This window comes from Acanthochromis polyacanthus, chromosome 9, assembly GCF_021347895.1.
Source record: "Acanthochromis polyacanthus isolate Apoly-LR-REF ecotype Palm Island chromosome 9, KAUST_Apoly_ChrSc, whole genome shotgun sequence".
NCBI classification, from domain to species: domain Eukaryota; kingdom Metazoa; phylum Chordata; class Actinopteri; family Pomacentridae; genus Acanthochromis; species Acanthochromis polyacanthus.
In genome coordinates, this window is record NC_067121.1 from 10,531,486 (window position 1) to 10,555,040 (window position 23,555).

A 23,555-nucleotide genomic window follows, 5' to 3' on the forward strand; every position below is an offset into this window, starting at 1 on the left:
ATCTGACAAAACCTAAAGTATTGAATGTGGCAAATACAGCAAATCCATAGCAAATACCAGGTATTGTTATTAATCTCTAGACATCAGAAAAATCAGGAAAAATATTGAAAATTTTAGTTTCTCTCAAAAAAATTCAACTATGTTTTTTGTAGTTTATGGCATTATAATTGTGTCTTACTGCACAAGAGATTGTATTGAATTCTCTCTACTTCTAGTCATGGTTGTGCTGTGTCCACTGAGGTGCAGGACGTACTTATACTGAGGTAAAAAATTTGCCAAGTGTAAATAAAAATGTGACTGAAGCAAAGAAAGACCCAGGGAATGCTTGGGGTTAAAAGGGTTAAGTTATAATAAAATATGAAAAGCGGCAGCCTCACGATCCATATACCATCTTGAGTAGCTTTCTCGACCTCATAAATGCCCACAGAGGTAATACTGCACAGAAATAGTGATAAGTAAGTCATAATTCCACATGATGTTTAACGCTACCAACCTTGTGGCCGTTGAGCACGACAGTCTTGGTTCCAGTGGCGCTGTTGGCCGTAGTGGCGTACGTATAGGTGAGCTGGGGGATGAGGATGGTGCGCTTTGTTGTGGTATTGATGGCACTGAGGCAGCCCATGGTGCCCTGACCAGCAATGGCCACCAAGGTGGGCAGCTGTGTGGCAGTGACGATGTTAACAGATCTTCCGGTCTGAGGCGTGGTGACATAGATGGTTCGACCATCCAGCTGCTCCTTCCTCAAGCAGGTCAGGTTCAGAGGCTGATCTTGCTGCTTGGCGGGAGGCGTCGTCGTTTTCTTTTCCAATGCTGCTGCGATATGTTTAGGGAGAGAAAGGTCCAGGGGCTCTGCCTGGGAGTCGATGGCCTCTGGGTCTTCGGGCTCGCTTTTAACGATGACGAGGTCCCCATTGTTCAAGCTAAGCGATGTGGAGTCCGACGGGGAGGCACTGCCAGACTCTGACGAGGCATTGTTGGATGCTTCCTGGATGACGTCTTCATCTTCGTCTTCATTCTGATTCAAAGTGTCCTCTGAGCTGGAATTTGCGGTTTCAGTCTTTTTTGAAATTTCTGTAGCTTCACTGTGACATTTGCTCAAATTTTTCCCAGACTTCATCTTGACAAACCACTTCCTCACCACGTCCACTGGAATACTGACAGACTCTGAGATCTTTGTCAGCTCCTCCTCGCTGGGGTTGGCGTTGGAGGCGAAGTAGGTCTTGAGGAGCGAAAGGAGGTCGTCCACAGGCGGCTCCTCCAGTGTCACTCCCGCCTCGCTCAGCAGAGCAGCGAACGAAGGGTCCAAAGCGGCCGAATCGACGGCCTCACCGTTGGCTGCTTTGCGATGCTGTAGGAGGTGTAGTGCCTCCAGGTTGTCGGGACAGTCGTCACATAGTAAACACGTACTGTTGCTGTTGGGTTTTGGCATCTGAGCTGACTCTGAAGTTGGAACAGTTGCCTTTTCTGTCTGTGTGGCTGCGTCTGTCTCCAAGTCCGTGATGGAAACAGATTCTGGCTCCGCCTTGACAACTGTGAGGTCAGTCACCTCTGGAGTTTGGGGTTTGTCTGTTTGGGTTGGGATAGTCGCTACAGAAGCTGAGGTCGTGATAGCAGGAAGGGGAGGAGGGTTATTTTTGACGGTTAGCGCAGTAGGCTGGGTAGTGGCAGTGGTGGCGGCTGCGGGGCTGATGCTGTAGTTGACGATGATCTTCGTGGTTCCGTCGTGATCCACAAAAGCCGGGAGACTGATGATCTGCTGCTGAGGCTGCTGGACTACAATCCCCTGCTTCCCCTGCGTCACCACCCCGTTGGCCGAACCCAGCACCTGCCTGAGCACGTTTCCGTCCATTGCCACCTTCAGCACATTTTGCAAGTCATTAAGATTGATACTGATGGGCGACATCAGTCCGACTGTTGGCACGACCATAGCTACACCCTGAGGAAGGGTTGCAGTGGGAACCACCGCCGGCTGTGTCGCCCCTCCGTTCACCACTCCGTTACTACCAGCTGACGTCGCTGGTGCCGCCATCACTGGTTTGCATTCGTATTCCACAGGTTCTGATTTGATCTGGGTAACAGGCAGCTGCTCCTGCAGAGGTTTGCTTTCCGTCTTCTCTTTGAGAATCATGCGAGCTGGAGCAATTACAACAGGCCTGGACTGTGTCATTGGTGGGGGGGATTTAATCGACGTTCGAGCAGCACCATTAGGAGGTGCAACACCCACACACTTTTTGCTACTGATGTGGGAGCTGTAGGAGCCTGAGTGGGAGAATCGCTTCTTGCAGTTGGAGCATTCGTATGGTTTCTCACCTAAAAGGGTCACAAAGAGAAAAGAGTTAAAATCTTCAAGGCAAATGTCAGGGGATTAAAAGGAAAAACAAAGCTCTTTCATATGTTTTGATACGCCTCACTACCAACCCTCAACAATATTTCAGAATCAGAAACTGTTTTCTTGATAAGTAGGTTTTCATTTGAGTTGGTGCTTTACTGCACAACAGTAAACAGTAACATATGGACTTCAAACGGTGTTGTAAGTCAGTGGATATTGTCACAAGACAAAGAAGAAACAAATGTTAAAAGTCAAATTAGCAGCAAGTATAATCAAGAGACAATAAGATGCAAAAAGTAACTGAAATATTGCCCATGCATAGGAATGTACAAATTATTTGCTTGAGAATGTGTGTGCAAGGTTACATAGTAAATCATTTTTTGAACTATTATTTAATATTTTTATTGTTATAACTGGTATTCTGACTCCCACACTGCCAATAATTTTGAAAGATATAGTTTTGTTTGTGATATTTTCTACTAAATTTTTGCCAGCATGTGGTTTCTGACCCAGAACAAAAGGCTAAAAATGCCCTTTGGAACCTTGATGGAACATCGCTAAAAGAGCTAAATAAATTAACTACTATTTTCAAGCCAAAACTAATGAAAAAACACGTTAAAATCTTTTGATGAACGTGCAGATACGATAAAAATTATTTGTCAAAAACAGCGAATACAGAAAACTTAGATGAGGGCTGTACTACAAAGCAAGGTTAATGAGTCTGCAGTTATAATGAGCCTAATGCCAGTTTCAGTGTCACAAAGATGTCTGTCTTTTAACCTGTTATATCACCATAGTAACTAATCCTGCACAGTTAACCTGCTCTAGAGGAGGTTCTGTTCAGACTTAAAGACTTAAATCAGCTATAGAAACTGTCACAATTTCACCAACTCTTTGACTGACCATATTCTATATAAGCGATACAGAAGGAGCTAAAGGAGGTAGCTGTGTAGTTACAGTATGACCAACTCTATGTGTCACAGATGCATTCAGTTGGTGATGCAGAAAATGCATTAGTTTGCTTTTATGTTTGGTTCTGAATTGTTCTGCTGGTACTGCAGCATACTGACCACAGATTTTTACATTGATTAGTCTTTGTACATTTATCACAGAGGACAGCATTGATTTCACTTTTATTTGGCCAAAAACTGAAGTAATTTCCACATATCCTTTATTAAACAGTGTCAGATCTTGATGAACTTGCTATATGAATATATGAAGGTTACAGTTTCATTCCTTCAATGTGCAGCTGTTACATTAGAAATAAGCAGCTGCACTGAGTGGTAAAATAAATATGAACTTACACTACTGTAGGTGCAACTATGCTATAAAATAATCTCCATAAATCACTTGTTGGTTATTGGAGTACCATTTTCAAGATCAGTCTCAATAATCAGTCTCATAAACTACTCTAAATAATCAATCTGACATTCTGATGACTAATTAAATCAATAACTATTACCATATCAATAGTTAAATTGAAGGATTTTGGAGTTTTGCATAGTACAGGATGGCAGCATTCAGTCTTTGCAGCATTAGACCAGCAGATACAAGCAAAATACCTTATTTACTATTATTTTAACAGTGTAAACCCACAGCACAGAATAGAGAACTGAAGTGTGTGTGTGCCCCTTTGTTGTGCTTTCACCATGTGGTCAGACATGAACCCATGTGGTAGACTACAAAAAGAGACCGAAGCAGGACGTCTGAGTGTCCTCTCCATGTGTGGCTCTGTTTAGTTCTGATCATGTGAGATTTTTAGAGGATTGTGGAGCCACATTAGGGAAAGAAGATATTAGTTTGCATGCAAGACTCTGCATCTGTGTGAAGCCTAAACATTAGCTTGACCTAATGACTTATTCCTGCAACAAATGACAACATGCAGCTCTTTAACTCCAATAAAACACTATATGTATATTAACATAAGAAATCTTAGACTTTGCTGCGTTTACTGTAATGCTACGCTAGCTGGTGTGCATGTTTGATAGAATTGAAGCTTTAAAGATGAGCGGCAGTCTTTGCTGCAAGTTATATTAAATCGGCTGGAAGAATCGTTTTCCTTCAACAACAGCGTTTCCTGGCGATTCTGTAGAGAATATATTATATCTGCAAACCTATTAAACACGGAATAACGTCGTGCAGTTACAGTATTTCAAGTGGCTTGCATCGCGTTGCCACATGTGTTCATGCAGAAATCGCGTATAAACGTTTTTACGTTTGGTCCTGACTTGCTGCAAAGTCCGCATTTTCATTGATTACCTCAGAAATAAGCGACTGAATTAATCGATAAAATAAATACATTATTGCGACGCCGTTTTTTGCTAGCATTATTTGCAGTAGAATGTTTTTCTTTCGTTCGTTCTTTTACCGTTGTAAATGTTTACATTCCTCGCTGCTCTCCTTGAAACAACCTGTTGACTGAAGAAGGCGGAAGATCATTGGTCCATTTAGTGCGGAAGTACAGTCACATGACACGGTACACACCCCCTTTCACGTGAACGCTCACAGACTTGGTAGATAAATAAAGTAAAGAACTACTTTCATGATGCTAACGATCACTCACTGGGTTTTAGATCTTCCAAAAAATGTTTCCAGTTTGTAGAAAAAAGCCTGACTATTTAAAACCTGCTGTGTGGTGCAGCCCTCATGTGACCGGAAGAGCGGTGTGACGATTTACCTTTCAAAGTAAAAGCTAGGTTTAAATCGCACAAACAAACGAATTTATCTGTGGAGCACCCTATGATTCCTAATCTGTTACCAATTCTCTACAAGCATTCCCCTCTTGCATCATTTGCAGTTACAATGCTTAACCATTTCCTTTGAAATGATGCAGGTGACCAGTTAATTTTATTACAAAAAAATTCACAAAACAAATGTTTTTGCACACATAGGTTTGAGCCTTTTCTCAAACATTGTCTTAATAATTGCACATCTTCCAAATAGCTTTATCAATCTCTGTGATGATTAATAACAACAAACAAACAGAAAAAGATTTTTCTCCCGTATAAGGTGGTCTTACTTTTTTCTCTCCATAAAAACACACATTTTTATGCAAGTGCATACACAACCTGCTTAAGAAAACTTGGATTAACAAATAAACTTAATAACCACTGTTGTGATGCCCATTTTTTTGTTCTTGGGGTTTGAGGTTTTGTTGAACTAGTTTACACAAACAATAAAGCCTGACTATGTTAAGCTTGCTTTGCAGTACACTCCTATAATTGAGTGCAGATTGGAAACCAAACTCTGTAGAAGCTCACCACTGTGAATGCGTAGATGCTCCTTCAGGTGGTGTTTGTATTTGAAGGCCTTGGAACATTCGGTGCACTTAAACTTGCGTGTTCCACCTGTTCCTCCTGATCCTCCTGTCGACTGAGAAACGTGACGCTAAGACAGGAAAAAGAAACGTCCATTTAATTGAAATGAATACATATATATATATATACACTCACTGGCCACTTGATTAAGTACACCTTGCTAGTAAAAGGTTGGACCCCCTTCAGAACTGCCTTAAGTGTTGGTGTCATACTTTTAATAAGGTACTGGAAACATTCCTCAGAGATTTTGGTCCACATTGACATGATAGCATCACACAGTAGCTGCAGATTTGTCAGCTGCACATCACAAAGGTTCTATAGGATTGAGATCTGGTGACTGTGGAGGCCATTGGATTGGATTGTCATGTTCAAGAAACCAGTTTGAGATGATCTGAGCTTTGTGACATGGTGCATTATCCTACTGTACATAGCCATCAGAGGATGGATACACCGTGGTCATAAAAGGATGGACATGGTCAGCAACAATACTCAGGTCGGCTGTGGAGTTAAAATGATGCACAGTTGGTACTAAGGGGCCCAAAGTGTGCCAAGAAAACATCCCCCATACCATTACACCACCAGCAGCCAGAACTATGATACAAGGCAGGATGGAGCCACAATTTCATGTCATTTATGCCAAATTCTGACCATCTGAATGTTGCAGCTGAAATAGAGACTCGTCAGACTAGGCAATGTTTTTCCAACCTTCTATTGTCAAGTTTTGATGAGCCTGTGTGAATTGTAGCCTCAGGTTCCTATTCTTAGCTGACAGGAGTGGCACCAGGTGTGATCTTCTGCTGCTGTAGCCCATCTTTTTTAAGGTTGGACGTGTTGTGCATTCAGAGATGGTATTCTGCATTCCTTTGTTGTAACGAGTGGTTATTTGAGTTATTGTTGCCTTTCTATCATCTCCAAGCAATCTGCCCATTCTCCGCTGACCTCTCACATCAACAAGGCATTTTGGTCCACACAACTTCTGCTCAGGGCTGCACAGTGAGGTAGTGGTTAGCACTTTCGCTTTGCAGCAAGAAGATCCTGGTTCAAATCCCGGGGTGGGCCTGGGATCCTTCTGCATGGAGTTTGCATGCTCTCCCTGTGCATGCGTGGGTTTTCTCCGGGCACTCCGGCTTCCTCCCACAGTCCAAAAATATGCTGAGGTTAATTGATTACTCTAAATTGTCCGTAGGTGTGAATGTGAGTGTGATTGTTTGTCTGTATATGTAGCCCTGTGACAGACTGGTGACCTGTCCAGGGTGTCCCCTGCCTTCGCCCGAGTCAGCTGGGATAGACTCCAGCACCCCCCGCGACCGTAGTGAGGATGAAGCGGTGTATAGAGAATGGATGGAACTTCTGCTCACTGGATACTTTCTTTTTTTCAGCCCATTCTCTGTAAACCCTAGAGATGGTTGTGTGTGAAAATCCCAGTAGATCAGCAGTTTGTGAAATAGTCAGACCAGCCCGTCTTGTACCAACAACCATGCCACGTTCAAAGTCACTTAAATCCTCTTTCTTCCTCAATCTGATGCTCGGTTTGAACTTCAGCAAGTTGTCTTGACCACGTCCACATGCCTAAATGCATTGAGTTGTGGCCATGTGATTGGCTGACTAGCTATTTGTGTTAACAAGCAATTGAACAGGTGTACCTGATAAAGTGAGCAGAGAGTGTATACAGAAATCTGTATTTACTTTTTTCTTTGTTGGAATCAAATCAATACTTCATCAGAACACTGGGTAAAAGATCTGACCGTTGCAAAGACTTGCTAAAGATTTCTTTCAATTTTACTATAGAGCTAAGGTTGATTATGTTGGTGGACATTTTTACTGTTTGCTTATATAACAGGCTGCAGCTGAATGTTAATTTTGAAGAAATAATACAACAAACTGCAGTAAAGGAGATGAAGAGTATTAAAAAAAAATCAGCAGACACTTAAATTTGAAAAAGAGACTTCCAACAACTTGAGAATCGACTTCCTCAGGCCTGGGGGTTTTACCTGCTCCCTGGTGCCCCGGTGGTGGCTCATGTGCCTCTCCAGCTGCGATCGGTAGGTGAAGGTGTAGCTGCAGTGTGAACAGCTGTAGTTGTCCTCGCTGGTCTCGTGGCGATACTTAATGTGCTCCTTCAACGAGGCATTGCGCTTGTAGCCCCGGGAGCAGTAGGGGCAAGTGTGCAACTGGGAGAAGGAATCTGGCGTTCCTGTTGGGGAGAAGACGGAGAGGAACATGAGAGAGGAAGCTTCATTTCTACCATCCTTCATGTGACTTAAACTGCCTGCAAATGTCATCTGAAGTGCTTCTACGATGGTCAAACAGCTTCTGGAAAATCCTCTGATCACACCTTGTAAAGTCAAGTGTAAAAACAGCAAACTGAAGTCTTTTGAAATTTGGTGGAATTTAACAACACAAAGCAAAATGTGTTTATGGAATTTAGTGCTACAAACACGATATCCAACTTTATAATACTGAAAAAAATGATGTTTGGCTGATCTGTAAACATTTCCTAAATTATTAGAGTGTCATCATGTTCAAGTCTTGTCTGGTGAAGTCAAGCTGGAGTGTGTTAGCTCGTAAGTTACCGTTTTCATCAGCGCCTCCGGTCTCTGCTGGACTCTGCTCGTCTTCGGGGGCTTCGGGATAGATGATGGCTGTGTCTCCCTGTTGGAGGATCTCCTCCACTAGAGCATCCTTCACAGTCTCCTCTTCCTCCTCCTCTTCCGACACACACTCCTCTTTCACTGCAAGCACAGATACACAGCGTTTACGATAACAGATCCTTAAAGAAAGCACAGCTATCAAACTGAGAGTGGAGATCATTTATTTCTTGGTTTGGATGTTGTAAACCTCTTTCTTTAGCTTTAACAGACACAGTCAAGCTAAAATCAATTAACTTCTTGGATTTACTGATTTTTCCAAACACATTGTAAAGCATCTGATGGTGTATTTTCACAATCTGAAGACTTGTGTGATGTTGTTTTGCAGCAGCACCACTAGAGGGCGCCACATGATTTCTTTATAGAATGAACACGATCCTCTCTTGAACCAAGAAAGACACCATTCATGTCAGATTTCTGCAAAATCTACGGTTTATATTTCTAATCTTTTTCTTTTTTAATTTCCGAAATGATATGGCTCTGAAGTTTTTTATTCTTTAAAGGTGCACAGATTGATTTTATAGCCCTATAACCAATTTCCACCAATCAATATCACATCATCAGAAGTGAGCTGCAAAGAAATTTAAACGTTGGAATTAAAATGAGCACAGAAAAAAAAGTTTGCATTTTGAATCAGAGGTTTCTGACAGCTACATGTTGGCCAAACATTTAAAACTCTTCACCTTTAAGAAGCAGAAACCCTCATGAAGGACATAAACAGTCACTAAATGTTGCCACATTTACAGATGAGAAAGGTGAAAGGAAAATCACCTAAAAGCACTCCTACTTTAAGACCTAATTTCTGTATAAAACTGTGTGCTAACATTTTTACAACCCCACATAAAGATATTCCATTAAAGCTGCTCTGCTGACCTTTTCAGGTGCTAAATTACTCAGCAGGCGAAGGTTAGAAGGAAAAAGCTGCAGCTGATATGATGTCTGAACTGTGAAATCCTTTACATGTGGGGCGACATTTACTAAAACCCTGTGCTTTTTATGAGCGCTGTACTAAATGTTTAGAAATGATCTTTAATTGCATATACAATTGTTAGATCCAGGTCATCTGTTACTGATCCATCCTGATAAGATGCTCAGTTGACACAGCTGCTTTGCATTTTGAGACAGTTTATGTCTCACTGTAACCATAACGAGCCTTTCAAGGAATAATTGCAGCCCTGGGCTTGATTTAAATGTGGCACTTAAGGAGGAAAGTGACCCAGAGACGTAGAGGCAGAACCACACTGACAGTCTGTCCTCTAGTCTCAGTAAACACACTTTTCTATTCAAATTAACCTTAAAGACGTGGAACAAAACAGACAGTAATAAATGCGGTCACAGATTTACCTGCCACAAACTAAACACTGGAGGTGTTTCAAAGGTTACTTCATGCAATTTTACACTTATTTCATTCTGAATAAATGATATAAACAAGTATGACCGAGCTAAAATGTGCTGTCCTTTTGTGTCGGGGAACTGATTTCAGATGTTTGCAGAGCAGAATGGGAAAAAAAAGCCGCATTTATATTTCATTCAATGTGTCTGGCTACATCAAGAGCCACAATGATAACTTTAAATCACTGATACAAACTGCTAATGGCAAAGAAAGATCAAATTAATTAAAATTTTGAAAATGTCAGCTTAGGATCAAAGCCCTTATTTTGAAAACGTTGCTAAAAGTACATTGTCCTGTGCAACATTTACAAGATTACCAATAAAGTGAACAGTCGTACTCAGTCAAAGTTGATAAGTGACGATAAAGTACACTGTATGCACATTTATGTTTTTGGTTTTATTTTTTGGGTCTACTACAATATGTTTACACGGTTTAATGTATAAAAAACACTTTATTTTGTCGTACTATACATTCCTGCAGCTCATCATTTGACATTTGAAGTGACAGAAGCAGCAATATCTTGACTTCTCGACAAAACTCCCAAAACACTGAATCCAACATTTCCCATAAACCAAATGAACAGCCCTTTTTTCCCCTTATTATAGCCTTCCACTTTCCATAGTGTCCACTACTTTCAAAGACACAAGTATGGAAGCTATCATTAATTTAACAAAAATAAAGTGTTCGTGGTAATCAGAATCTACAAAAACAGTAAATTATGCATTCTTTAAGATGTCATTACTGATTGGACTTATGACAAAAACTCAGAGACTTTTCAGCTAACCTGGGCTGAACTGAAGGCAAAAAAATGTAACTTTAGTTTTTCTCTATTTTTGGTGATATCTTTAAAAACTTACCAAAAATAAAATGTTTGCAGTAATCAAAATCTGCGAAAGTAACAAACAAAAAAAAAAATCATTTTGCATACTTCAGTGTAACTGAGAAGTCATTACTGATTGGACTGCAACCAGCAGACATGTGACAAATATTCAGAGACTTTTCAGCTAACCTGTGTTGAACTGCAGGCGGTGTTTAGACAGAACAGATAGAAGGGAAGTTGGAAACAAATTAAAAATTGAAGTAGTAAATTATCTACATCGTTTTCCCCAGTATTGGGAACTTGGAAAAATGCTTTTTATGGTGATTCCAATTTTTGTAAAATTAAAAATCAAACAAATTAAACTTCCATTTTTTTCTCTCATTTCATGCCGTTATAATTTCATCATACTGCACATAAAATATTTTGGAGTTTTTCTTTCCTTCTAGCTATGGTTTTACTGTTTCCACAGAGGTGCAGGACTTTATATTGCGGTAAAAAATTAGTTCAAAGTAAGTTATGATTAATTTCAGTTCAAAGCCAAGTGAGGCTACAGGTTAATATTAGTTACGTGGTTATTTTTTTATTCATTTTTAACTCAAATACTGACACCAATTTATCTCAGAGCCTTTTTGTTTTGTCTGTAATCCAGATTTACGGATGTAAAACCACTCTTCTTAAAGATGCTGTTTCCACAAACTTTCTTATCAGCAGTGAGAGTATTAGTAAACAGGGTTTCATCACTGTGAGAGAAGGACCAGCTCTCCTGATGACTGTGGCCTTGATAAGATCTGGTGTTGTGTTATACGCTCATGTCTACAGCACAACAGTGGAGAAGGAACTGAGGCAGAGGGGTTACTTCACTTTCTGTGCACAAGGAAAAAAAACGCTGATAAGAACAAGCAAGCGAGGTGAAACTACTGTGACCAGCGTTACCATGGCGATGGAGGATTTTTTAAATGCAGGCGGGACCGGTGCCAAAGGCCACGCCTCTTCCTGCTGAGCCATGTCAGGGACAGGTGCAGCTTGTGTGTTAGTCTGCAAGACCTGCAATCACAGCCGTAAGAAAGAAAGGAGCAGTGTATGTTGCACTGTGTGTGTGTGTGTGTGTGTGTGTGTGTGTGTGTGTGTGTGTGTGTGTGTGTGTGTGTGTGTGTGTGCGTGTTCATAAAGGAGGGGCGGGTCCAGACCGAGCCCTGTTAAGCCTCATTTTAAACACACAGATCTTAGCTTCCCATGATCTCATCCAAAAGCTTTCCAAATCTCCCGTTCCCCCTCTGAGACACACTCGTCTACCTTTCAAGCTTCCTTCTCCACCTCTCTCAACTCACTCTCGTTTTCTCGCCTCCCTCTTTCTCCACACCTCCTGATTCTCAGTTTTACTTATCTCACAGCTTCTTTCAGTTTTATTTATGTACTTTTAATACTTTGCACGGCGTACAACATCCTCTAGCTTTAGACCCTCAATTTAGATAAGGAACCATTTAACAGGAAAAAATGGAAGAAACCTGACTAGGACCAATATTTAAAGACCCTCTCCAGTGAAAAATACATTTATTCTTTACCTTGTTAACATGTCCATATGGTGTTTTGTACTACAACCTAGAAGACACATCATAAGCCAGATAAACAGCCGATATCATGGATGAACAATTCTACCTTGAAACTGCAGTGTACAGAGAGTCTCAAAAACAAAGTTAATCACAAGTATGGCCTTGAAAACCAAACATTAAATGAGGTTTGGGGTCACCCAAACAATTTCATGTTTTCCATGAAAACTCACACTTTTATCCATGTGCTAAAATAATTGCCCAAGAGTTTTCTCATCAGTTAGCCTTTCAACACAATTAGCTAGCACAATGTCGCATTAGTAAGCAGGAGTGATGGAAATGTTCCTCTGTACCCCTATGTAGATATTCCACTAAAAATCAACCGTTTTCCAGCCAGAATAGTCAATTATCACGTTAACAATGTCTAGACTGTATTTGATTTATTTAATGTTATCTTCATTTAAAACCTTCTTTTCTTGCAAAAATAAGGACATTCCTAAGTGACCCCAAACTTCTGAAAAGTAGTGTAAATAAATCTGAAAATGTTAAATTTGGGCCTGACTAGAGACTTTTGTGTGTTTACATTAAGGAATACAGTTTTCTGTTTTCAAACCTCTTAAAGTGGCTCCTGTGATGGAGCTGATTGTCCACTAATAGTAAGACTGGCGGCTCCGTCCACATGCGGAACAGGACTAAACACAAAGTTACTTCCAAATGACAATGTAAAAGCCACTAAGGTAAACTATCATGTAATGCAACTTCATTAAATTGCAGAATATTAAAGTAAAAACATCCCAGAAGCATATACGGTACTCACTTTACAATCTCACAAAACAGAGAAAAGCATCAAATTCCAGAATAAAATTGCAACATCGTGTTTTGTTTGGTAAAAAACACCTCATCTCTTAATTATTTATCAAAGTGGTGGCCAACTTTCTGCCACTAGATTACATGTTCAGCAGAATTATCCCTCCAACATTACAGATCTAAGCTGTTAAACAGAACTTAGATGTAGAAAAGATTTACTGGAGTTTCTATTGTTGCCGTGCAGACAGAGAGGTTACCAAAACAAGCTGAAAACACTGCTGTGGCTGCATGTCACTTTCACATGTACCGTGAGTTACTGGGCTTTCCTTCACTTCCATCCATAGCTGCATTTCTTTCTCTGCCTTTTCCTCATCTAACTTCATCTCCTTCCTTTGCTCGCTTCATTTTGTTCCATCTTTCCTCCTCCTTTCTTCACTCGATACACCTTCTCTGCATATTTTCCCACCGCACTCTACAATTACACTTAATGTCTTGCAAAAGAAAAAAAAGCCACGCGGTAATGACGACCAGGAACCTTGCAACACACACATGTGGAATATCAGAAAGGAATGAAAACAGGAAATCATGTGGTGCACACAAACACACATACACACCAGCAGAGTTATTCACACACACACACACACATTCTCTGCACACACTGCACTCGTATACCTTGCCAGAACCTGTCACCATGAGTCCGTGGTGAATTTATAAGGCAGGATGGATTGGAGCTGCAGTGCGGCCCAGACTGCAGGGGGAGCAGCCCACACCGATCTCTCACCAGAGGACCAATTCAACACCAGCTGCTCTCCCTGCCTTCTCCTCTTGCCTCAGACGGGCAGGAAAAGAAAGTACTGAAAGTCAGACAATCCAAAAATATCCCGCAAAAGCCTTTGAAGGGTTCCCACCGTGGCTCTGCAGCGCTGCAACGTTTCATGACTTTTCCATGACTCCCCTCCAATGCCGACAGAGCTCCTCCACACACACTAAAAATGTTGCTCTTTCCTGGTTTGTTAATGTTTTTCTAAAGGAGCGAGCGGGCCGATTTTCTTCTGCAGGTGCAGCTGAAACAGAACAGGCACCGCCGCCAATGCGTGTTCTGTTTAGTTTAGCGCGTTCTGAACATATGCATAATGTCATTGTTAGCAGCACTTGCACTGACATTTTATCTACTTAAATGCTCTTTTGTACTAAAGATGAACTAAAATGAGGGTGTAAATGCAGACACAGGTTTACCATCCTACATGATAACCATGAAAAGCACCTGACAGTGGCCAAGGGTCAGAAAACACAGACAATGAATGATCTACAAGCAACAGTAGAAAAACAAGTAGAAACTCCACACATAACAACAAAAACAAGCTTGGGATAAGTTTAAACAGATGTCATCACATAGTTAATCCAGCAGTGAGCACTCTAACTACGCAGCACATGCAGCAAGCAAAGGAAGCATCACAGCTTCAGTGATGCGGAGTCAAGCGGTGTCCTCACAGTCAACACAAGAACTACTTAATTTATTCTAAAAAATACAACTGTTTAAACACAACCCTGTACGTGATGACTCTCATGGCACTCAAGCCTGAATGACATCTGTTTGCTATGGTAGTGATGTAGCTAGCCGGTTCTAGCTTGTCAGGAAAGTGGAAATGTTAGCATCAGAGCATCTATTCCCATGAATTCTGCAGCTCAGCAGATGATGGCACACCATCACCTAGCTGGTGAGATGGAAAATAAGGAACAATGACCCATCTTTTGCTCTCTTGTGACAACCTTTATCTCACTCGTGCCTATTCTCCCTGCTTGTTTCATGACCTAGCTCGCAAACACAGCTACTTTCACAGGTTGTCAGTTGTTAGTTAGTTGTTAATTGGAAGCTAATGTGCTAATATAAGACAATTCTCCATAGACATAACATTATTATGAGTTTAATTAATAGTAGCACTACACTATCAACACTGGCTGTTTAAGACACCCATCAAACCAAAACATTCCACTCACTGCACTTACAAAAACTAAAATTTAAGCCTGGTTTTCTACCACATACATAGAAAGTCATACCTTAATGTTAACAGCATAGGCACATTTTTGTCTTGACTCAGCAGTGGCAAATCTTGAATTACTGTTACCGTTGTCAGCTGCTAAAAAATAGTTTCTGACTGGAGTTAAATTCACTGTAATAGTATTTAGAAACAAATCTGTAGCATGAACTTAAAAGCTACCTTAATAGAGTAGAGGCTACGTGGTTTGGTGGAGAGGACATAAGATGTTTAATTCTCGACTTCACTTGTGTTATTTTTGATTTACCTACATGTAAAGACAAATTCTTCATTAGTGAACATTAAGTTATTTAGAACAAAACATTCATTAAAACATGAAGTGCAAACTGGGCTGCACAGTGGGGTAGTGGTTAGCACTTTTGCCTTGCAGCAAGAAGATCCACGGTTCAAATCCTGGGGTGGGCCTGGGATCTTTCTGCATGGAGTTTGCATGTTCTCCCTGAGCATGCGTGGGTTTTGTCCGGGCACTCTGGCTTCCTCCCACAGTCCAAAAATATGCTGAGGTTAATTGATGACTCTCACATTCACCCGTAAGTGTGAATGTGAGTGTGATTGTTTGTCTGTATATGTAGCCCTGCGACAGACTGGCGACCTGTCCTGGGTGTCCCCTGCCTGGGATAGACTCCAGCACCCCCCACAACCCTAGTGAGGATAAAGCGGTGTGTAGAGAATGGATGGATGGATGAAGTGAACTAGTTTGGTTGCAGATTCAATACAGAGATACTGGAATCGTTTCCCAGCTGAAAAATTGGTATCGGCACTGGTTCCAAAACTCCAGTAACCAGGCTTTAGTGTTGTTGATAACAAAAAAAATGGAAGCCTTGTGAATACAGATTTACAGAGGAAGTCCCTGCAGCTGATCAAAGACCTTTGTTCAGGTATTATATCACCGGTTACTATCCTTGGAAGTGATGGATACGGTTGCTAATTAAAGCAGACGTCCATTCAGAAAAGACAAAAAAGTGACCATCTAAAATTCAGTTCTTAAAAAGCTTGAAGACTCTACATTTCAGAATCAGAATCAACTTTATTGGCCAAATTTGTACACGCAATAAGGAATTAGACTCCAATGAATCTTAGCTCTCTGTGTACAGTAATCAGGGAAAAAAGAAAGTTTAGGAGTAAAGAAATAAACTAGAACAATAAAAAACAAATTGCTCCAGTTATTGTGATTGCAGCACTAATAGCAGTGAAGTTACATCCTGAAAAATCTGTTTACATACTGCTTTTAACTGTAGGTACATACACACGTGGACAAAATTGTTGGTACCCCTCAGTTAAAGAAGGAAAAACCCACAATTCTCACTGAAATCACTTGAAACTCACAAAAGTAACAATAAATAAAAATTTATTGAAAATTAAATAATCAAAAACAGCCATTACTTTTGAATTGTTGATTAACATAATTATTTAAAAAAACAAACTAATGAAACAGGCCTGGACAAAAATGATGGTACCTCTATAAAAGATTGAAAACTATTTGACCAGAGTGACATGATTAACTCAGGTGTGTCATTTAATTGACATCACAGGTGTTTCCAAACTCATAATCAGTCAGTCTGCCTATTTAAAGGGAGACAAGTAGTCACCCTGCTGTTTGGTGAAAAGGTGTGTACCACACTGAACATGGACAACAGAAAGCGAAGGAGAGAATTGTCCCAGGACATCCGAAAAAAAATTATAGACAAACATCTTAAAGGTAAAGGCTATAAGACCATCTCTAAACAGCTTGAAGTTCCTGTGACAACAGTGGCTCATATTATTCAGAAGTTCAAGACCCACGGGACAGTAGCCAACCTCCCTGGACGTGGCCGCAAGAGGAAAATTGATGACAAATTGAAGAGACGGATCGTTCGAATTGTATCCAAAGAGCCCAGAGCAACCTCCAAAGAAATTAAAGGTGAACTCCAAGGCCAAGGTACATCAGTGTCAGATCGCACCATTCGTCGTTGTTTGAGCCAAAGTGGACTTCATGGGAGACGACCAAGGAGGACACCACTGCTGAAAAAAACTCATAAAAAAGCGAGACTGGAATTTGCAAAAATGCATGTTGACAAGCCACAAAGCTTCTGGGAGAATGTCCTTTGGACAGATGAGACCAAACTGGAGCTTTTTGGTAAGGCACATCAACTCTATGTTCATAGACTCAAAAACCAAGCATACGAAGAAAAGAACACTGTCCCTACGGTGAAACATGGAGGAGGCTCAGTAATGTTTTGGGGCTGCTTTGCTGCATCTGGCACAGGGTGTCTTGAAAGTGTGCAAGGTACGATGAAATCTGAAGACTATCAAGGCATTCTGGAGAGAAATGTGCTGCCTAGTGTCAGAAAGCTTGGTCTCAGTCGCAGGTCATGGGTCTTCCAACAGGACAACCATCCAAAACACACAGCCAAAAACACCCAAGAATGGCTGAGAGAAAAGCGTTGGACTATTCTAAAGTGGCCTTCTATGAGCCCAGATCTGAATCCCATTGAACATATGTGGAAGGAGCTGAAACATGCCATTTGGAGAAGACACCCATCAAACCTGAGACAACTGGAGCTGTTTGCTCATGAGGAGTGGGCCAAAATACCTGTTGACAGCTGCAGAACGCTCATTGACAAATACAGAAATCGTTTAATTGCAGTGATTGCCTCAAAAGGTTGTGCAACAAAATATTAAGTTATGGGTACCATCATTTTTGTCCAGCCCTATTTCATTAGTTTGTTTTTTTAAATAATTGTGTTAATCAACAATTCAAAAGTGATGGCTGATTTTGATTATTTAATTTTCAATAAATTTTTATTTATTGTTACTTTTGTGAGTTTCAAGTGATTTCAGTGAGAATTGTGGGTTTTTCCTTCTTTAACTGAGGGGTACCAACAATTTTGTCCACGTGTGTATATAGTCAAAAATAGTTTGCAAGAATGCATAAAAACCTTACAACCTGCATGTTTGCATTACAGTGGAAGCTGAATGTGTGTTCATTTGTTTTAGATGTTAGTTGATGCTATTAGGCCAGACCCAATACTAACATTACTCATCATATAAGTTTCTACAAGTTATCATCTGAAAAGTTACCAATCCCAATCAAAGCCTGCTCTATAGGTATGTATTATGCTGATGTCAGGTTCAAATTTGCCTGCTGGTGCTTTGTTTTAACAAGTTCGAAAAGTTAAGTTTGTTCCAAAAAGTTGAATAAGTGACAGCAATGCTGAGGTTGACCAAACAACAACAACAAACTTAGCAAACTTTGCACGGATAATTAATAAAACCCAAAGTCAGAGCAGCAGCTATCACTTCAAACACACAGGAGACGCTTTCATACAGGATCTGTAGTCGGATACTTAACAGGAGAAGAAGCAAGAAGGAGATAGAGGAGAAAATAGGAAACAAAAGCAGAAGGCAAGAGGAAAAGCCCAGCAGAAGAACACAAAGAAATGAAAAGGGATCACCGACTGCAGAGAATTAGTGAGTATACAGAGGAGAAAGGATGGAGCAGAGAGAGGGAGAGAAACAAAGTGAAAGAGAGCGAGCAGCAGTCATGAGCAGAGCTCACACCATGTAAGGCTTTATTCAGCAACAATGAAACAAGCCTTCAGAGCAATATCTCTGAGTGTCACATTCTCGCCGTCTCCATGGTTTTAGTATTTCCTGCTTGGCTGTAACTGACTGCTGTTCAGATGAAGGCAGATGCTTGCGTAGGCTGAGCTGTTTGCAGGGAATCGAGGATTAAAAGGGCATTGAGAATCGGTGTAAACACAAGCCAATCAACCTCTGCTGTTGAATGCAAACTTGGTTCTGCCTCTGCTTGTTAAATCTGGTGGCACTTTTGCTGTTTTGTTTGCAAGCTCAGGTGTGTTTTTCAAAGTGTGCTGCAAGGGTAAGTGCTGATCCTGCAAACTTACTTACAGGAGGGTTTAAATTTTAAGAGTTTTAAAGAGCTTTTCTGTGCTGTCTGGAAGTACGACGACAACCAATTGAGAAAACTAAATAAAGACACAAAGCCGCCAAAAAGTCTATTTCTGTCTGCACTTGCTGCAGCTGGTGAAACCTCTGAAACTATACACGGGCAGAGCAGGAGGGAGGACAGACGGAAGCTGATTTAGAAGCAACATGAGGTCCAAGTGGGTTTAATAAAGCTGATGTGATGCATCCTGCATGACTAAACTTGTTCTGTCAAGTGGACATGCAGCGCCGAGAAACCTGTCTGCAAACACAAACAAGATGCAGTTTAGCTGACTCAACTCTCAGCAGTCACCCAACAGCCCAGCAGTGCTAATGAGAGAAGTCATTACATTATTATTTCACTAATATCAAAGCCAACACTGCTGTCCTTCCATGGCATGTATGTTTAGTTACACAAACTCAGCTGCAGAAATCAAGTAATTATAAATCTATTAATCAATAAAGAGAAAAATAGTCTGTATTTTTTTAAATCAACAAATGAACTAATAATAGTCGTAATATTAACCATAAAGACAAAAAAGTCACAATTGCCTTCACATTGTGAGGTTTTATTTTTATCATGTTTTTTGGTATAAATTGACATTAAAATAGTGACTGAAAGAGTCATTTAAAGCTACATGCTAACCAGATGTCACCTCTGAGCCATTACTCAGTCTGCTGCTTTGCACCTCTAAAATACCAGTTTTATATCCACAATTTTGTCTGCAAACTCACCAAACACAAATTAAAAACAATGGTAGTGCTGTTAAAATTCCTCTATTTCCATGACAAATAATCACTCAGTGAGAAAGTCAGAAGCGAAAGAAAGTCCCGGTCTTGTTCTAGTCTGTATCGGTTGTCAGTTGTGTTGCTCTACACTGTTGATTGCACTGATGCAGAGACAGTTTCCTTCCTGAAGGGAGCATGTACAGTAGCAGCTCAGGTGCTAGACAGGCTATAGACACTCAAAAAATGGCCATTTAGAACAGGAACAAAAGAAAGACACATTCTGGAAACATGTGAGTCCATCATTAATTTGCTTAATTGGCAGTTTTTTCACTACTTCCTAACACCTCAGACACTAAACAGTAACTTGAAAATGATCAAAAAAACGCTTGGCAGCTTAATCAAAAGGGAAAACATATTTGTTGCAGCCCTGCTCCTGTACAATGAGGTAGAATAAAAGGAGCTATAAGGATGTATGAAAATAATAAAGGTGTGAACATACAGGTCTGTTCTTCCTAATTAATATGTAAATTAAAGCACTCAATGCTATAATCTATAGAGGGAACACCTGCACAAACACACTAACATGACATAAAAGAACATTAAAAATAAGCCTTCTGCTAACTGTGTTATAACACTCTTTCATTTTCGAGGCCTTACATTTAGGTCATTTCAAGGATTTCAGACTCGTCGCCTTGATATCGAGACAGCCATTGTTTTAGGAGAACAGGAGAAGCAGTTTGACACCAGTCTGAGCCCGGAGATGACAAGGAGTGATGATGATGAGACTCGCCTTTGTGTTTTATCAGAGAAAGATGGAGTGGGGGAGAGTCAATTCAGGAGGAGGAGAGACAGCATGTGTCAGAGCGAGTTTGCAGTCGTTAGATTAGTCTTTAGGATGAGGTGCTGTACAGGCAGGCCTAAAAGTAAGAGACAGACAGAGCAGAACATCTGGCTCTGCAGGCGAGCAGGCGCTCCCCGAGGCTGAGGGAGGATGAACTAATCTGATCAAAGACAGAGCAGGTAGATGCACTCAGACACACTCCTAAAGTACTGAGCTGCAAACCATCGGCGATATTGCCGCTTCATTTCATGAAACACTGTGAGATGGATTGAACACAATATTTGTTGCAATCTGTCAGATTGTACAGTTATGGATGCCTTACATTTGATCAGAAAACATCTAAATCGTTTTTTAGCAGTGTTGTTCCAGGTGGCCTTCTAAGTTAGGAGATGGGAATGTTAAAAATTCCTAAGTTAAACACCAGATTTCTTAAAACGAGTTTCTTGTTTTATGGCTTTATTGCTATTGCTTGTGCAGACAACGACGTACCTGTAACCATACATCTCATCATCTGCTGGGTTTATGTGAAGAACCCACCTATATAAGCTAGGAAAAACAGTTGCTCTGCAGAGTTTCTATCAGGCCTTGAATCCTCTCAGAGGCATGCCATGGTGTCTGTGATGCTGTCTTTGTTTTAATAAACCTTTTTAATATATAAACAAGATGGTGTCAGCAGAGAATTTCTTCACCATCATCACATCATCACTACAACAGTGGACATGTCCCAAGACTCACCCTCGTGTCTGGCAAATCACAAAAAAATAGTACAGTGTATAGGATCCTTTATAAACAGCTTCTTAGAAGATTAAGCAACTAAAAACGGATCTACAGAGGCTAAAATGTCAAGAAACTTCCAAAAAGTTGGACAGTAACTAATAGACCAAACATACGTCCACATATGTCCATTACATTATAACATTAAATCAGTTTTTATGTGCCCGTTTGACAGCATAACAATACATTCCATAGGCACATTTCTCATTTTCATTAAATCTCTGACTGGATTAGTTTCCCTCTGATTTTCACTTCACCAGTCATCTCTTTGATCTGTGCAGCGGCTCAGTAATCACATCTGCTGTATTTGCATTGTGCTGCATGTTGAGCGTAGCGCCCGTGCAAATGTAAAACGCTGCACTTTATGTCTCGCAGATACCAAACAATTACCAAGTCTGTAAGTAAAATAAGCCCAAAAGCGATCTCTGATCTTAGAAGATGTAACATGGAAGGTGTTGCTTACAGTACTCATTCACACGAGGAGCAGCACAAACTGCTTGTAAAGAGCAGCCCCGAGGCAGAGTGCTGTATTATTAAAAGGCATGTTAGCCTGTTAGGGACTGTACGGGATTTATTAAAAGTTTTTTTGGAGGGATGTGAGCGCTGCAGATTATACAGGAAAACCTCTGCATGACTGCCGGCAAGATTATGCATTACTGAAGGCTTTACTGAAGCGTATCTATTCCTCAGATGTTCACACTTTACCTCCGCCTTTCTCTTTCAGCCTCGCATTTTTTCCTCATTTGCTCTCACTGCTAAAAAATCTTGGCCTCCCGATCGCTGCTGATCTGAAAAAGTCACACCACACTGAGCTGCGATCGTGTTCAGCTGACTCATGCCTCCAGCACTGGCAGCAGGATGCCTGTTGTGTGTGTTTATGTACAGTACGTGCACTTCAGATCATTTTGTTCAATTAGGAAGCAAGAGCTAAAAAAAAAACAACACTTGTAGCAAGTTTGCTTCTGCTTCATTTGGTTTAACTTGATAACAGTTTTGCACATAATCTTCCCTCCTGTTCTAATACATCTGCTAAAAGAGAAAAGCATGATGATATAAAGATGAGAGCACTACCCGACCCTGTGCTGACTCACTGCACCTTCCATGCTTTATGCCAGCCATATGGATATTCTCTTGCAAATTATTGTGCAGTCTGCTTGTTGTCTTGAACGCCTTCAGTCCAGATTTGTTGGTTCAGGCTGGGACAAATCTGTCTGATTAGAACAAATAAAGCTCTCACCTGCCTGAGCTGCTCCTACCAAGGTGCAGCTGAGTAAAAGTTAAACTTATTTCCCTGGTGCTGCTGCAGCTCTGTGTGGAAACAGCTTGTGTAAGCCTGTGGGTGGACTGGGCAGCTCCCACATGAGGACGTGTGTTATTGTGTGAATCTGAGAGAAGGCAGTGCTGAGAAAGAGCAAACATGTTCAGAAAACCTCCCCAGATTAACAGATAATGTGAAGATCAATTCTCAAGGTCTGGTCTTAAGACGGGTAAATACACATTACAGTTGCCACTGCAGTGAGAATCAGCACACTAAAACACATCCAGTCCCCTGACCTGAACACATAAACGTCCTGTTTTTTGTGCAGGCGTCTCACCTCCGTTCCAGGAGCCATTGTGGGGTAATACTGTCATGGCGGCATCATGGCTGTCCAGTGCCGTGGTCCCGTCAGCGTTGGCAACCTCTGGCTCCTGCAGGCTGTCCTCCTCCACAATGTGTAGCTTGTCCTCATCATCGGAGTCTGAACTGGCCTCCAAGCCATTGTTGAAATTTGTCACTGCAGAGGAAAAAGAGATGGAGAGCTTAGAAATGATTTAATGGACTCGGTGGGAGATTTAAACCGCTGCTCCATATCCCACTTGTTCTCGATTCCAGCGCTGAAGAACCAGCATCCTGTTGCTGTAATCAGAGTTTGATTCACATCTGGGTAGCAGAATGAAAGCAATTAACGGCAGCGTGATTGGAATATATGCTGCGTCTATGTGCCCCCATCTACAGTACGCCTACCCTTCAATCATTTCCAGCATGGACAGAACCTCTTGAACTAAACTATTGTTATAGTTTATGTTCTCTTAAATGCAGCTCAGGCATAAAGGATGTGGACCTGATGTTTAAATATGAATGCTGTAAAAAATACAATGCTGGTCACACCAACCTTTCATTCTCTACTGCAAGTCTGTCATAGAAATGTGTCAATTATGGACAAAGTTTACATGTAAATGAGCTGAACTAATAACAAAGACATGGAACCGCGATCAAATCGAAGATCAAAATTAGTCGGACAAAAAATGCGCTGCACCTGCTGATGTTGGAGTGTGTCTGTTTTCATGCTGAACATGATGAAATAAAAGAACACTGAAGTGCAGAC

At 40.9% G+C, this 23,555-nt stretch overlaps 1 protein-coding gene across 4 annotated transcripts in view; it reads right to left on the bottom strand.

Moving 5' to 3' along the window:
* The window catches only part of LOC110964854 (zinc finger E-box-binding homeobox 1-like), a 95,963-nt gene that overhangs the window by 6,385 nt on the left and 66,023 nt on the right, over positions 1 to 23,555 (bottom strand). For all 4 annotated transcript variants that reach the window (XM_051952997.1, XM_051952996.1, XM_051952998.1 and 1 more), the window contains exons 2-6: positions 22,785 to 22,964; positions 8,220 to 8,378; positions 7,638 to 7,840; positions 5,590 to 5,716; positions 494 to 2,310 (exon numbers count right to left, since the gene is read on the bottom strand). In XM_051952997.1, the coding sequence (XP_051808957.1) occupies positions 494 to 2,310; positions 5,590 to 5,716; positions 7,638 to 7,840; positions 8,220 to 8,378; positions 22,785 to 22,964 (2,486 nt within the window). The remainder of the gene's footprint in view (positions 1 to 493; positions 2,311 to 5,589; positions 5,717 to 7,637; positions 7,841 to 8,219; positions 8,379 to 22,784; positions 22,965 to 23,555) is intronic.